The 14,382-nt window shown below is 52.9% G+C and overlaps 4 protein-coding genes across 4 annotated transcripts; 3 read left to right on the top strand and 1 right to left on the bottom strand.

The window, feature by feature from the left end:
- Positions 1 to 148: 148 nt before the first annotated feature.
- On the top strand, positions 149 to 3,171 carry A1O1_07550 (minichromosome maintenance protein 6; the record flags this gene model as incomplete). Its single annotated transcript, XM_007728417.1, has 2 exons — positions 149 to 2,893; positions 3,040 to 3,171. 2 exons carry the CDS (start codon positions 149 to 151, stop codon positions 3,169 to 3,171), a joined length of 2,877 nt encoding a protein of 958 aa, XP_007726607.1.
- A 732-nt stretch (positions 3,172 to 3,903) lies between these two features.
- Positions 3,904 to 8,208, bottom strand: A1O1_07549 (uncharacterized protein; the record flags this gene model as incomplete). The annotated part of the gene is made up of 4 exons (XM_007728416.1): positions 3,904 to 4,097; positions 4,199 to 7,342; positions 7,393 to 7,542; positions 7,590 to 8,208. The coding sequence occupies 4 exons, from the start codon at positions 8,206 to 8,208 to the stop codon at positions 3,904 to 3,906; spliced, it is 4,107 nt and encodes a 1,368-aa protein (XP_007726606.1).
- A 749-nt stretch (positions 8,209 to 8,957) lies between these two features.
- A1O1_07548 (myosin heavy chain) lies at positions 8,958 to 12,965 on the top strand (the record flags this gene model as incomplete). Its single annotated transcript, XM_007728415.1, has 1 exon — positions 8,958 to 12,965. One exon carries the CDS (start codon positions 8,958 to 8,960, stop codon positions 12,963 to 12,965), a length of 4,008 nt encoding a protein of 1,335 aa, XP_007726605.1.
- A 1,019-nt stretch (positions 12,966 to 13,984) lies between these two features.
- A1O1_07547 (uncharacterized protein) lies at positions 13,985 to 14,287 on the top strand (the record flags this gene model as incomplete). Its single annotated transcript, XM_007728414.1, has 1 exon — positions 13,985 to 14,287. The coding sequence occupies one exon, from the start codon at positions 13,985 to 13,987 to the stop codon at positions 14,285 to 14,287; it is 303 nt and encodes a 100-aa protein (XP_007726604.1).
- Positions 14,288 to 14,382: the final 95 nt, after the last annotated feature.

Below are 14,382 nucleotides of genomic sequence, written 5' to 3'. Positions count from 1 at the left end.
CGCGCGACGCGTGAAGACGCGTTTTCGTGTTCCAGGGGCCGGGACTACAGAGTACAATCCTGAGCGAGGGGTGAACTTTGCTCACAGTCAACCAACTCGGCCAAACTCCTTACGATCCCAATCACTGTCACATCGTACAGTCGCAGCAATGGCGGCTTTGGTCGACTCGATCCTCAACTCAGATGCTTTTGGCGCCGCTCCCTCCTCACCACGACGCAGTGGACACGAGATCCCTTCGTCCTCTCGTGGGCGACCGGTACCCTCCGAAAGCAATGGGATACCCTCTGAAGCCGATATCTTTCCAGACGACGAGATTGTGGGAGTAGCCCCTGGACGAAACCAGAATCCGCTGGATCGAAACGTGTCGCAAGTGGTAGACCGTGCAGGAGAAAGAGTCCAGCAGGCCTTTGAAGATTTCCTCGAGTCACATACCGAAGAGCCATCCTCGTCTGCGTTACCACCGTCCAGCGAATTGAAAACAGACAAATACTACATCAACCAGATCCATGGACTGCGGGAATTCCAGCTGTCCACACTCTATGTCGACTACCGACACCTCCTGTCATACAAGGAGGGCCCGATCCTGGCAGATGCGATTGCAAGCCAGTACTATCGGTTCCTCCCGTTTCTGACGAAAGCCCTGCATCATCTTCTGGCCAAGTATGAACCGGTATACTTCAAAGACCATCGTCAAATGACCAGCAATGCATCTCAAGCGGGGACTTCAATGACCGGAAACGCAACCAGCGAGGCGAGCAGCCAGGGAGAGAAAACCATCAATCAACAAACCGACAAGATGTTCACCTTGGCCTTTTACAATTTGCCCGTTGTATCTCGAATACGACAGCTACGGACAGACCAGATCGGTAAACTACTCTCCGTCTCCGGCACCGTCACAAGAACATCTGAAGTCCGTCCCGAGCTGGCTCTAGGGACATTCATTTGCGAGGCTTGCAACACCTCTGTCCCCAACGTCGAACAGACATTCAAGTACACAGAACCCACAGTATGCCCTAACTTGGTCTGTGGGAACAAGACCGCGTGGAGACTGGATATCCGGAACAGCACCTTCGTGGACTGGCAACGGTGTCGGATCCAGGAGAACAGTTCGGAGATTCCAACCGGGAGTATGCCGCGGACAATGGATGTCATCCTTCGAGGAGAGCAGGTCGAGCGCACCAAGCCTGGCGAAAAGTGTATCTTCACCGGTACTTTGATTGTCGTACCCGATGTTTCCCAGCTGGGGATTCCCGGCGTGCGCCCAGAAGCATCCAAGGACAACAGGAATTTCCGTGGCGCAGACGTTGGTGGCGCCGGTGTAACCGGCTTAAAATCTCTGGGGGTGCGAGATCTGACTTATCGCATGGCATTCCTCGCATGCTTTTCCTGCCCCGACACAACGACTCCCGGCCAGCCAGCAAACCAACTGAACGGCCAATCAACAAATATCCTCAACTCACTGCACCAGACTGACCTGTTCGACCAGTACGATAGCGGCGAACGAGCCCAAGAGGCCTATCTGGAGACGTTGACACATGCTGAGATCGAGGACCTGAAATACATGGTCCATTCCGACAGGATCTACAGCCGACTGGTCCAGAGTCTTGCTCCGACCGTGTACGGCCACGAGATCGTCAAGAAAGGTCTCTTGCTACAACTTCTTGGAGGCGTCTCGAAAATGACGCCAGAAGGCATGCCCCTGCGAGGCGACATCAACATCTGCATCGTCGGTGATCCGTCGACCTCCAAATCCCAGTTCTTGAAATACATTGCCTCGTTCCTGCCTCGCGCAGTCTACACTTCTGGCAAGGCTTCCAGCGCTGCAGGTCTGACGGCCGCCGTGGTGAAGGACGAGGAGACAGGAGAACACACGATCGAAGCCGGTGCACTCATGTTGTCCGATTCCGGCACATGCTGCATTGACGAGTTCGACAAGATGGACATCAGTGACCAAGTGGCCATCCACGAAGCCATGGAACAGCAGACCATCTCGATCGCCAAAGCCGGAATTCACGCAACACTGAACGCACGCACGAGCATCCTCGCAGCGGCAAATCCTATTGGAGGCAGATACAACCGCAAGACCACGCTGCGAGCCAATATCAACATGTCAGCCCCCATCATGTCTCGATTCGACTTATTCTTTGTGATTCTCGACGAATGCAACGAGAGCATCGACCGCCATCTGGCGGACCACATCGTCAACCTCCATATGTTCAAGGACGAGTTTGTGCAGCCCGAATTCTCGACCGAACAATTACAACGTTATATCCGCTTTGCGCGAACCTTCAAGCCGGTATTCACGCCTCCAGCCAAAGCCCTGCTTGTCGAGAAATACAAGGAACTCCGCTCCAACGATGCAGGCGGCCTGGGAAAGAACAGTTACCGCATCACCGTGCGACAGTTGGAGTCTCTAATCCGGCTGAGTGAAGCAATCGCCAAAGCCAATTGTGTCGAAGACATCACGGAACCGATGGTGCTCGAAGCGTTCTCGCTGCTGCGCCAATCAATCATCACCGTGGAAAAGGACGATGTCGAAGTCGATGACGAAGATGAACCAGACAACACCGGCGAACCGTCACAGTCACACCAGGACGGCGACAGTCCCATGGCTGAAGACGTTGCAGAAGAAGCAGAAGCAGATGGCGGTAATTCCCACGGAACCCCTGCACCAACACGGGCTCCCACAAAAATTACGTTCGAAAAATACCACCAGATCCAGAACATGCTCGCCTCGCGGATCCGTGACTTGGAGGACCAGACCGGCGAAGGACCGGAGCATGACGAGCTGCTTCTCTGGTACCTCGAGCAGATCGAGGACACCATCAACAATGAAGAGGAACTCAATGCCGAGAGGTCGCTGGCCAAGAAGGTGCTTAAGAGAATGATTAGGGTATGTATATCAGCCTCCTCCTTCTCACTCCTTCTGTCGCACCTTGGGTCTTTACTTTAACGACGTCAGGCATATCCCATCAAATTAACCATCCATTTGTGTTTCTTTGCGCCCAAGCGAACCGAATGCTGACTGAGATTCCACAGGACAATGTCATCATTTCCATCCGTGGCGAAGGGCTTGTCGGCGAAGACGATGATGACCAGGCCACAGCTGCAACGGGCCAACGACTGACTTACGCGTTGCATCCCAACTGCGGTATCTTTGATGAGGACTGAGTGTACCCTGCTCTGCTGAGAACCATTGTACGACCTGTTAATATGTTGATGTTGGCTCTACGCCATTTTGGCTGGTTAAGGATTACAAAGCTGTCGGGTGAGCGCTCATTTGGCTCTCTGTTACAGGCATAGGGTGGCCGGTCGCGGCGTCAAGGCGGAGTTTTGATACGCAGCGCTGTGTGCATAACTGTTACAGTTTTCGGGATTCCTGCTACAAGACGTTGTGATGCTGGAAGGGTGAGGAAGTGGACCTGGCAAGATTCCACAAACAGACACTAAATTTTGCTTTCTGTCTCCATCTGCAATTGTCGATGAGTTACCGCTAGACTGACGTTGTTCGGGAATGCGAATGATGCAAATAGTGTCCCGACACATGTGATGAGTATCTCCTGTTCAGACTGGGACACCACGATTGTGTCCATACAGTCCAACCTTGGCCAGGCTCACATCAGCGGCGCCTCTGCTCTCGCCCTCTTCGTTTCCCTTCAACCTCCAACCATATCGCTCCCCAAAATGTCCTAGTTGTACAAGAAAATACAAGGGTCAATTGGACACAATTGGATGTTCGCCGTCCCGAGTAGTAGAGCGAATCGCATCAGCAGGGGTCATGTTGTCTGGTCGTTGTCGGCGTGGGGAGGAATCATACTAGATCCCTTGCGTGGGCGTCCAATGTCTCAGAGAGGAGCAGCGGAACCGTGATGGTCGAACCTGCCTTTGTGAAGCTTGAACATTCTAGGAGGCCTCCTCCTTCTCTGCAAAGAACGTGCGCCGATATGTTGACAGTGCAGCCGCCACTTCCTCGAAGTCTTTGACGTCCCGAGACTTCAAATCTGCAATCACCTGCTTCAAACCGACGATGAACTGATCCCGCAGCACTTTGTCTTTGATGTCGGCGGCTGAACTCATCTGCACAAGAATCTTCTCGTCTGTGAAAGACCAGAGGGCAGTACGTTAGTATCAGAGGCAAAATCTGCCAAACGAGAATGAATCGGTGAAGCAGGAAGGCAATATTATTCGGCCAACATACCAGAAAGTCCAAGCTGGCTAAAGTGCTGTTCTTCACACTTCGAATCTCTGCAAGGCTCGCCAGAGAGTTCGGTCGGACATAGAGGACGTGATGGGTCAATCTGGTTGCTGTAAGTCAACGACCGAAACCCTGTCTTGACAGTCTCGTTGTAGGCCGGGTGGAAACGATATGTCTTGAATGCACTAAGAGGCGTCTTATACGGGACAAAATGAGTTTTTGGGGGCGGATTGATGTCAAGAATGGGTGAGGATTCTTGTGAATCATCAGCAGGCGCATCTTGCGTCAAGTTGGTCAGGCGGTTTGCCTCTGTCAGCTGAGGACCAGACTCGGCGTCATCGACCTTGGTCTCCGGTGAGACCGCCGACACGACTTCGCCTTCTTCAACGGGCTCATCTGCTATGTCGTCGGATCGGCCAGGCTGGGTTTCGGGTAGATGTTCGGCGGGCTTGTAGGCGTCGGGCTCGTAGACATCCATATTTTCGTCGTCGACTCCGGTTGTCGGTGTCAAGTCCTCCACAGGAGCTTCTTCAGGGTCGTATTCTTCAGAATCTTCGTCGGATTGCTGCATGGGTTGACTGGTATCAATATCAGCAGGCTCGTAGTCTCCTTCATCCTCCATATCCTCGGAACCACTATCAGACATGCTGACACTCCCCTCACTATCATTATCCACGTCCATTGATCGGTCGTTGCATGGTTGTCGAGAGTCAAAAGCAGGCGGCATAGTTTGGTGGATCTCGGGTACGTATTCTGGCTCAGGTGAAATTTCCATTGCATCTGTTTGCAGAGCATCAACACCTGTGGTCGCCTCGAAGGATTCCTCGGAGTCCGGCTCCTCTTGCTGTAGAGCATCAGAGGTAAATGAGGATTCTGGCCGAGCATCAGAGGCATGTCCGTTCGCGGAAGCGGCGTCGTTGGCAGGCTCAGGGACATCAGAGTCTTCGAAAGTCGCGTGAGGGGGCATTCGGCCACTTGAAAGGTCCGAGCGAGCTCTTGACTCGTCATGCGCCATTCCCACGGCAGCTGCAGCAGGTGGAGACGGACCGTCTGGGTTCTTCTTCGGGTCTGACCGAGGAAGAGGTTCAGACGCCTCCGAAGGAGCTTCCTGGGCTTCCGCAAGTTTTTCGAGTTTGATTTGCTGGAGCTCATCAGAATACTGTCTTTGGCCAGAACGACCCTCCTGAAGCTGCTTTTCAAGCTCGGCAATCTCTTCTGATAGCTCATTCACTCTCCTTGTTGATTTCTCCAAGGCTGTGCGATAGCTGTCTACCTCTGTCTGAGCACGGGCAAGATCGCTACGTGCTCTCTCGAGACGGTCTTCAGTCTTCTGCACTTCTGCATTGAGGTCAGGCAAGCCCTCTTGTAGAACTTGCTGTCGTTGTGCCCGCTGTCTTAACAGATCGGCTTTCAAGACTGCCGCTCGTTCTGCTAGTTGTGCAGGAGTCAACTTAGAGATTGGCCGGGTCGATGGAGGCTGTTTCTGGACAGACTCTGAGGAAGCACTAGCACCAGCTGGGATGGAGGGCTGTGGAGCTGGAGGGCTGCTCAAATGTTGTCCATCACGACCAGTTGCTGGGGTTGACGGGTTCGACGATATCGCGGAGTCCATTTGACTTTTGCTTCGCTTCAGTCTGTTGCGCTGTTCCAGTTCAGCTATCTTCCGGCGCATTGCTTCAATTTCCGACTGTTTGGCACGGTACAGCCGTCCACCTCCACCCTCGCTAGCGGGACTGGCTGACCCTTGCTGCAAAGCTGTTAATGAAGGAAGAGACATCTCTGGCTTCGGAAGCATGGCCAGTCCCGAGTCATCCCCCTCTGTAAAGCCTTGTGGTGCTGCTCCTGGCGCTGTCTCCATCATGTCAGCTCCATTGTCCTCGACGATCTCTCCTTCAGATTGACTGTCTTCTTCAGCATCTCCGGCAGCAGCTGTTGCTTGTGTGTACTCTCCCATGTTTAATTTCTTTGTCTGAGGCTGCAGACCCGAGTCGCCGGCTTCCAAAGTCAAAGGGCGTTTCTGGGTCACCGTGGGAGAGGGCGAGCCGTCTGGCTCCACCACCGCAGCCGCAATATGAGGATTATATTCATTGTCCGCTATGCCCCCCATCTCAGTATCGTTGCCAGAGGTAAGTACTGCTGATTGTTTTGTAGTCTCCTCTACGGCGAAACTTCCGCTGGAAGTCATGAACAAACCGGGTATCATAAAGCTCGATTGTGCGGACGAGCCTTGGTATTCGAGAACCGTTTCCCGCGGTGCAGACGTAGTGGATTCGGGTTGAGAGCTCCTGTTCTCCGGATCTGTGATGGTCTTTCCGTCGGTAGTCGTGATGGCTGCTGAACTGCCATCCCGCGTTGGCATTGCTGCTTTCGACTGTGCCTCGCGTCTCAACTGCTCCATTCGTTGTTTCACCACCTCTGTCTGTGCTCGGGCTTTAGGCAAGCTCGGGGCCTCCTGGAGTGCAGGTAAAGTGCTGAAAGCCACAGAGTCCGCTGGTTGAACAGGTTTCGCGACTGAAATGGACGTCGAGGGCTCATCATTGGCTGAAGCAACGGTACTTGGAGTAGCAGGAGAAGGACGTCCTGTTTTCGCTGCCAGTAACTGAGCAATGCGGTCCTTACGTTCCAGATTGGGACTCGAGGCTGGCTGGGAAGTCTGAACATCCGGTAATTTTGACAAGGGCGGCCCTTCGTTCTGTTGTAGACCGCTCGGCCGGAGGCTTGTGGTGGAGGCCTGCGATTGCGGCTCCTGAGATTTGACCTGTGCTTCTTGGGCATCGGTGTCCAATGGATTTATGCCAGGTTGCTGCGATGTAGGCGGAACGTCCGTGGTAGTTGCTGAGGCCGGTTGATTGTGCAGCTCTGGCGCCCATTTTGTATCATCCGGCTCAACCTTAATACCAAGTTCTCCATATAGACCTCGTAACAACTGTGGGTGCACGCCTTCCTTAACTAGATCCCTGTAGAAAATATTGTGGGGGACAAGAGATAACAGAGCTCCTTTCGCAAGTTGCCTAAGCTCAGCTGGCGACTTGTTGTCATACGTCCTTACAATCGGTCTGGGGACTACCGCTTGAGAGGTCGAAGCGGATGCGCTGAAGCGGCCGGTCGCCCGGTCCTGGATCGTAGCGGGACGAGACGGGTCATATGCTGATCAATGAGTTAGCCGGATCTGAGGCAGCAGGCTCTCCCACACCTACGCGATACAGCCCCATCGTTCGCCGAGGATTCGACAGTGGAAGGGGCGTTTCCCATTCTCCAGCCACTTGCTGAATGCTCGGCCTGCCCCTGTGCAGTAGCAAAGAGTAGGTCAAGGTCGGACTTTGAGCCGAAGGATGGAAGATCCGTATCTTCGATATAGTTAGACAGGATGACGAGTCAGGCTGCGAGCACGTACCAAGGTCGTTGTCCCCAGCTCTTGTGGAATGTCCAACGTGGGAGACTCCCTTCTGGGTCACGCTTGGTGCACCATATGCCTGCGGTCTGTGACGGGGTTCCCGGCTCTCACTTTGACTATGTTGTGTGCCTCCGAAAGGATCTGATAAGTACTGTTGCACTGGTTCATTTGGTCCGTACCTCGGGCCATCCAATTGATTTCCGGGTGTGCTATGATGAGCGTAAGGTGTTGGAGCTGAGCTGCTCATCGAAGGGGCAAACTGTGGATACCCAGTCGTGGGGATAGGCACGGGAGGAAACGATAAAGGAGGCGGAGGCGGTAGGCCTGCGCTTGCGAACTGTTTGAAGAGATCCGGGTTGAAGGCGGCAGGAGGAGGAGGGAATGGAGGAAAGGGAGGCGCAGGAGGTCGGATCTGGGAGTTTGCGTCGAATCTAGGCGCATTGTTTGAGGGACTTGGCTGGTAGGAGCCAGGTGGGTGTGGAGGTTGTTGCGGTAAGCCTGGCGGAGTGTGTATCTGCTGCTGCAGTGCGTTAGGTGGAAAGGGAGGGTAATATGGTCGTTGCGGTGTGTATGATGTTGTGCCCCCATACACCGGGGTCGAAGCGAATGGATGCGCCATTCGAGACGAGATGCGCAGGGCACTGTACCGCGACAGAGATGGGTTTGATTATCACTGGAAGACTTTGGCAAGCCCACAAAAGCGTACTGGTTCAAGAGAGCCCGAGAGAGACATCATAAAGTGGCTCGCAGGTCCAGATATGCACAAAGCTTTGAGAAAGAAGAGTCTTACTGCTGGCTCACGTCCACGTTCGATCGCAAGAAGAGGCGGGAGGAGTTGTCGTAAGCTACCTTCACAAAACAGTCATTGGCAGTCCGCGATAGAATGATGATGTACAGCTGGCAGAAGTAGACGCGTCGGTATATACCTGGTAGATTGGCGGGCTTTGCAAGATACACGCAGACAACTTTTTCTGCCAGATGAGTTGCAGTCCTTTTACGAAACTGATTCACAGCCCACGCCTTCATTTAAATCAACGGCGGACCAGAGAAGCTAGAGAGACATTTTAACACAATACGGTGGGTGATAAGATGCCGGGATGTCATCACATCACTGAACATCACGTGATTGTGGTTGCCGGGCAGCGCATCTAGTCCATCAACAAATACTCGTCCGGACGTGTGTGTCGTCCAATGTCCATGACGGTTGGTCTGCAGCAATCAACAAGCTACAGCCATCGCGCACTGATCCCACCAGATTGTGAAAGGCACAGACACTCTTAGAGTGCCTTGAGTGCGTAAGTGCGTGGTGTCATGTTTTGACAGTATCTATCGTAAGAAACAGGCAGGAATCATCATCGTCGCGGCGATATGCTGCTCCACGAGCGCAGTCCCGACACCTCACCGTTCAACGGTCCTGCTCAACGGCATCACCCCTTCAATACCTCATACAACTCCAACATGTCTATGGCGGCGTCGCCAATGTCAGCCGCGGGCTTCTCAAAGTCCTTGCTGTTTGCATCACCGACTCCTACATCCTCATCACGACACGAGCGCCAACAATCCTACTCCCCTTCTACGTCTCTCACCTCCATCCCATCGCACGTCCGTACCCATTCTCTTCAACGACAGGCAAGCACCTCCAGCACCTTCGCCCCTAAGTTCATCAAATCAGAAGAGCTGCGGAGGAGCGAGGACAAGATCTCCGCCATCGAGGGTGAGAATGACTTTTCGGGCAAGCGATATGTGTGGGTGAAGGATCCAGAGAAAGCCTTTATCCGAGGATGGATCACGGAAGATCTTCCGAGCGATAAGGTCCTCGTTCAATTCGAGTCGGGCGCAAAGGTCGAGGTTGACGTCGAGGAGGTCGATAAGGTCAACCCAGCGAAATTCGACAAAGCCGATGACATGGCAGAACTTACCCATCTCAATGAAGCTTCAGTCATCCACAACCTTCACACGCGGTACCAGTCCGATCTCATATACACCTATTCTGGACTTTTCCTGGTGACCATCAATCCTTATTGTCCGTTGCCTATTTACGGGAATGACTATGTCCGGATGTACAAGGGTCAAGCTCGCGAAGACACTCGACCTCACATTTTTGCTGTTTCGGATGCAGCTTTCCGCCGCTTGGTTGAGGAGGGGGAGAACCAAAGTATCCTGGTAACTGGAGAGTCCGGTGCAGGCAAGACTGAGAATACGAAGAAGGTCATTCAATACCTTGCAGCCGTTGCGACCTCTGACTTTGATACACCCTTGACGGGCAGGACGCCAGGTAAACAGCTTTCGAATCTATCCCAGCAGATCCTGAGGGCAAATCCGATTCTCGAATCATTCGGTAATGCGCAGACCGTCCGGAATAACAATTCGTCAAGATTCGGCAGGTTTATTCGCATCCAGTTTACTCGATCAGGCCAGATTGCAGGCGCATTCATCGATTGGTACCTCCTTGAAAAGTCCAGGGTGGTCAAACTTAGCTCGCAAGAACGAAGTTACCATATTTTCTATCAACTGCTTGCCGGAGCTGATCAGCGGATGAGAGATGCTCTCCTAATCTCAGGCATGGATATCGAGGATTTTGCATATATAAGAGCGGGCAATGACACGATCGGTGGGGTGTCAGACCGCGACGACTGGAACACACTGATCGAAGCCTTTCATATCATGAACTTTTCCGAGAAGGAGCAGATGGCCATCTTCAAGACGATCGCCGCAATCTTACACCTTGGGAACGTCTCCGTGCGACAAGAAAGCAGAGCGGCGGATCAGGCTTCATTGACCCTGGAAGCTCGAGCATCCATGGACAAAGCTTGTCGATTGATGGGTGTCCAAACGGAGCCTTTCATCAAAGGTCTGCTCCATCCTAAGGTAAAGGCTGGCCGAGAATGGGTGGAGAAGGTCCAGACCCCTGAACAAGTACGTCTCGCGCTAGATGCCTTGGCCAAAGGTGTCTACGAACGTGGTTTCGGAGATTTGGTATCGAAAATCAACACCCAACTAGACCGAAGCGGCGTCAGCAGCGATGACAGTCACTTTATCGGAGTGCTCGACATTGCCGGATTCGAAATCTTCGAGAACAACAGCTTTGAGCAGCTCTGCATCAACTACACCAATGAAAAGTTGCAACAGTTCTTCAATCACTACATGTTTGTCCTAGAACAGGAAGAATACGCCCGTGAGCAGATCGAGTGGCAGTTCATTGATTTCGGGAAGGATCTTCAGCCGACAATCGACCTCATAGAGCTTCCCAACCCCATTGGCATATTCTCCTGCCTGGACGAGGACTCGGTGATGCCCAAAGCCACGGACAAGTCATTCACAGACAAACTGCATTCATTGTGGGAGAAGAAAACACCCAAGTATGCACCAGCTCGTACTCGACAGGGCTTTATCTTGACGCACTATGCGGCAGAGGTCGAATACTCTACAGAAGGATGGCTTGAAAAGAACAAAGATCCCCTGAATGACAACCTCACCCGACTTCTAGCAGGCTCAAAAGATGAGCACATTGCGACTCTTTTCGGAGACTGTGTGGATGAGATTGATGAACCGTACAGCCCTCGAAGCCGCGTCAAGAAAGGCCTTTTCCGCACTGTCGCTCAGAGACACAAAGAGCAGCTGAGCAGTCTAATGCGGCAGCTACATTCCACGCAACCGCATTTCGTTCGCTGTATCCTCCCGAATCACAAGAAGAAGCCGAAACAGTTCAATGCCCCGCTGGTACTCGATCAACTGCGATGCAACGGTGTGCTGGAAGGCATTAGAATAGCACGTACTGGCTTCCCTAACCGATTGACATTTGCAGAGTTCCGGTCAAGATACGAAGTTCTGTGCGAAAACATGCCCAAAGGGTATCTTGGTGGCCAAGAGGCCGCAACAATCATGCTGAGCTGCTTGAAGATGGATGCTTCCAACTATCGCGTCGGCTTGACAAAGGTGTTTTTCAGAGCGGGCGTGCTTGCAGACCTGGAAGAGCAACGTGATAGCCTCATTCGGGATATCATGTCCAGGTTTCAGTCTATCGCTCGTGGCTTCATGCAGCGCCGCGTGGCTTTCAAGCAGCTTTATCGTGCGGAAGCTACAAGGGTCATCCAGCGGAATCTCAATGTGTACCTGGACCTGCAAGCAAACCCATGGTGGCGCTTGTTCGTCCGCATGAAGCCATTGCTTGGAGCGACTAGGACCGCAAGTGAGGTCAAGAAAAGAGATGAGAAGATTGAGCAATTGAACAACAAGATGAGACAAGAAGCAGCTGAAAAGCACCGCATCGATGACGAGCGAAGACGCGCCGAAATCGAAGTTCAACGAATCCAGCAGACCCTTGAGGCTGAGCGGGCGTTGGCGCTCGACAAGGAGGAGATTTTCAAGAGGCTACAATACCGTGAGAGTGAGCTTACGGAAAAGCTGTCCGAAGCTCTGGCCGAACAAGAAGCTCTTGAGGATCAGTTGGATGAAGCTATGAACTCCAAGAAGAGGACTGAAGAAGAACTGGCCACTAGAAGAGAGCAAGTTCTCCAGGCGGGCCAGATCATAACTCGACTCGAGGCGGAGAAGAAAGAGTTACAGCGGCAACTAGATAAAGCGGAAGACGAGCTGGAGAACGTGGAGCGAACACACTCCCAGAATGATGACAGGTTGGAGAACATCAGTCAGGAACTCAGCACTCTAAAGAGTCAGCTGGGCACGAAAGATCGCAAGATAGCTGAAGTTGAAGCAAGTCTGCAACAAGCGGAAAGAGAAAAGACCAATAAGGCGACAAGCCTTGAACAAGAGCTTCGAGCATTGAAAAGTCAGCTATCACAGAAAGACCGGGTGATGGAGGATCTCGAACAGAAGCTGCAGAAGGCCGAGTCTCTGCGTGCTGAAGAGAGCAAGCGCCGCAGCGAGGATTTTGACTCCCAGATGCGAGCCCTCAAGAGTGAGCTCGGCGGAAAGGAACGCAAGTTGTACGACCTGGAAAACGCTCTATCGAAGATGGACAAGGATGCAGAAAGCAAGTTGGCAACCGCCACCATCGAGCTCACCACTACCAAGAAACTGCTGCGAGAGGTCCAGGGCCAAAATGAGGAGCTCCGCAAGCAGATCACATCCATGTCTTCAGCGTCTGCGAAACATGAAGAGCAGCTTCGCCGGAAAGAAGGGGAGATGGCTGCGCTCATGGCGGATATTGAGCGATTCGAGAGGGAGAAGTTGGGTCTGCGCGAGGAGAACAATACTCTTTCCGGACGACACGAAAGCATGCAGGCCAAACATAGGGAGTTGCAGGAAGACCTGCAGAGCCTGAGGGCACAGCGAGCCAAGATGGAGCGAGAAGCGGCAGAGGTGAAGCGTTGCCTAGAAAAGGTCATGCCCTTCTTCACGCAGAATTTCTCCTGAGAATCAAACAACCCTATGCCACAACCTTGGGTGTTTGGCGTTGTACACAGACAGTAATGAGGAAAGCCATGTGCAAGTGCAGATGACGGAACAGGTGATGCATGTCGCTGTTTGACGCCACCAAAGTCAGGGCGGGTTCTTTGCCCTGTCTGCGAAGGAGAGAAAGGTATGGATTTGGGGCGTATCGCAGTGAGTGCTACACCGTCGACTTGTGGTGTCTCTTTTTGGCGAAGGGGGTGTTTGCCTTGGGTTGAATGTCCACTCGGAGTTGTGTGCGTTTAGGAAGGCGGAGTTTGGAGCGTCAGCATTGTCAAGACATGTTCAGCCTACCTGGCATATTAGTTATGTACATAAATGACATCAAGTCTGCGAATGTTAGCAGCATAACGCAGAGCGTGTGGAGTATTGAAAGATTTTGTCTACCCGAGGTTTTGTGCTCAGATATGGAATAAGCAGCAGAAGGAGAACACTTCAGGTTCATATACATAAAGCATCTGATCAACTGGAGACAGTCATCAGTCAGTGCAGTGTCCTCTGAGCTCAGGGGTCGGTGACGAGGCTGCGCAAGGCTGAAAAGCGGAGACCGGCAATTCCCAATAGGAAACTCATCCGAAGTCAGTCCAACGCACTGCAGGTCGAAGAGAAGAACTAACTGCAGTGCTCCCTCCTTCTTGATGGCTGAGTATATAACTCACTGTCTCTCTGTTTATCGTCGCACCGCGCGCCGGTATCGCCACTGATCGCTGCTCTTTCTTGGCCTTTGCCCAGCTCTCCCAAAGCGTCGGTCAGTAATCACCTGGGTCAACCTTCGACGACTCTATCGACCAATCCAACCGGCCAAAATGCCCTCCTCATGCAAAGACATCCGTAAGTCACGCTCCAATGCCCTTTCTCCTCCTTTCGACAAGCAAGCACGGCATTTGTCTCTTCTGTCCCTTTCACACCCCTGAGGACCGAGCTAATGTTATCCCAAACCAGGAGCCGCGCTAGCAGCCTGCCTCCAAAATTCTGACTGTATCATGATCGACCGCCACACTCCGCTCGAATGCCTATCGCCTCCGCTCGTCGACACGCTCCCGGAACAATGTCAACAACTGAAGCGCGGGTTCCGCGACTGTAAGCGAGGAATGATCGATATGAGGAAACGGTTTCGTGGCAACGCGCCCATCTCGACAAGTGTGGAGCTCGAGGGCTCCGGAAAGAGAGCTGGCCAGCTGTACGGCGGGAAGCCGGCGTTCGATGTCGTGGAAGGTATGAAAAAGGAGCAGAGGGGCGAGGTGGAAGGACTGGGGTTCGACGAGAGCAAGACGAGGGGGTTATGAGCTGCGAAATGGACCCTTCCTCGGGGGCAGAAAATGCATACTCCTACGGCACACGGCACGCTCCGGCACTCGACATGAACATGGCCACTAGTGTC

Source organism: Capronia coronata (assembly GCF_000585585.1).
Source record: "Capronia coronata CBS 617.96 chromosome Unknown acBCG-supercont1.6, whole genome shotgun sequence".
Taxonomy (NCBI): Eukaryota; Fungi; Ascomycota; class Eurotiomycetes; order Chaetothyriales; family Herpotrichiellaceae; genus Capronia; species Capronia coronata.
The sequence above is the reverse complement of the archived record's forward strand: the minus strand, read 5'-3'. Positions and strand labels throughout refer to the sequence as shown.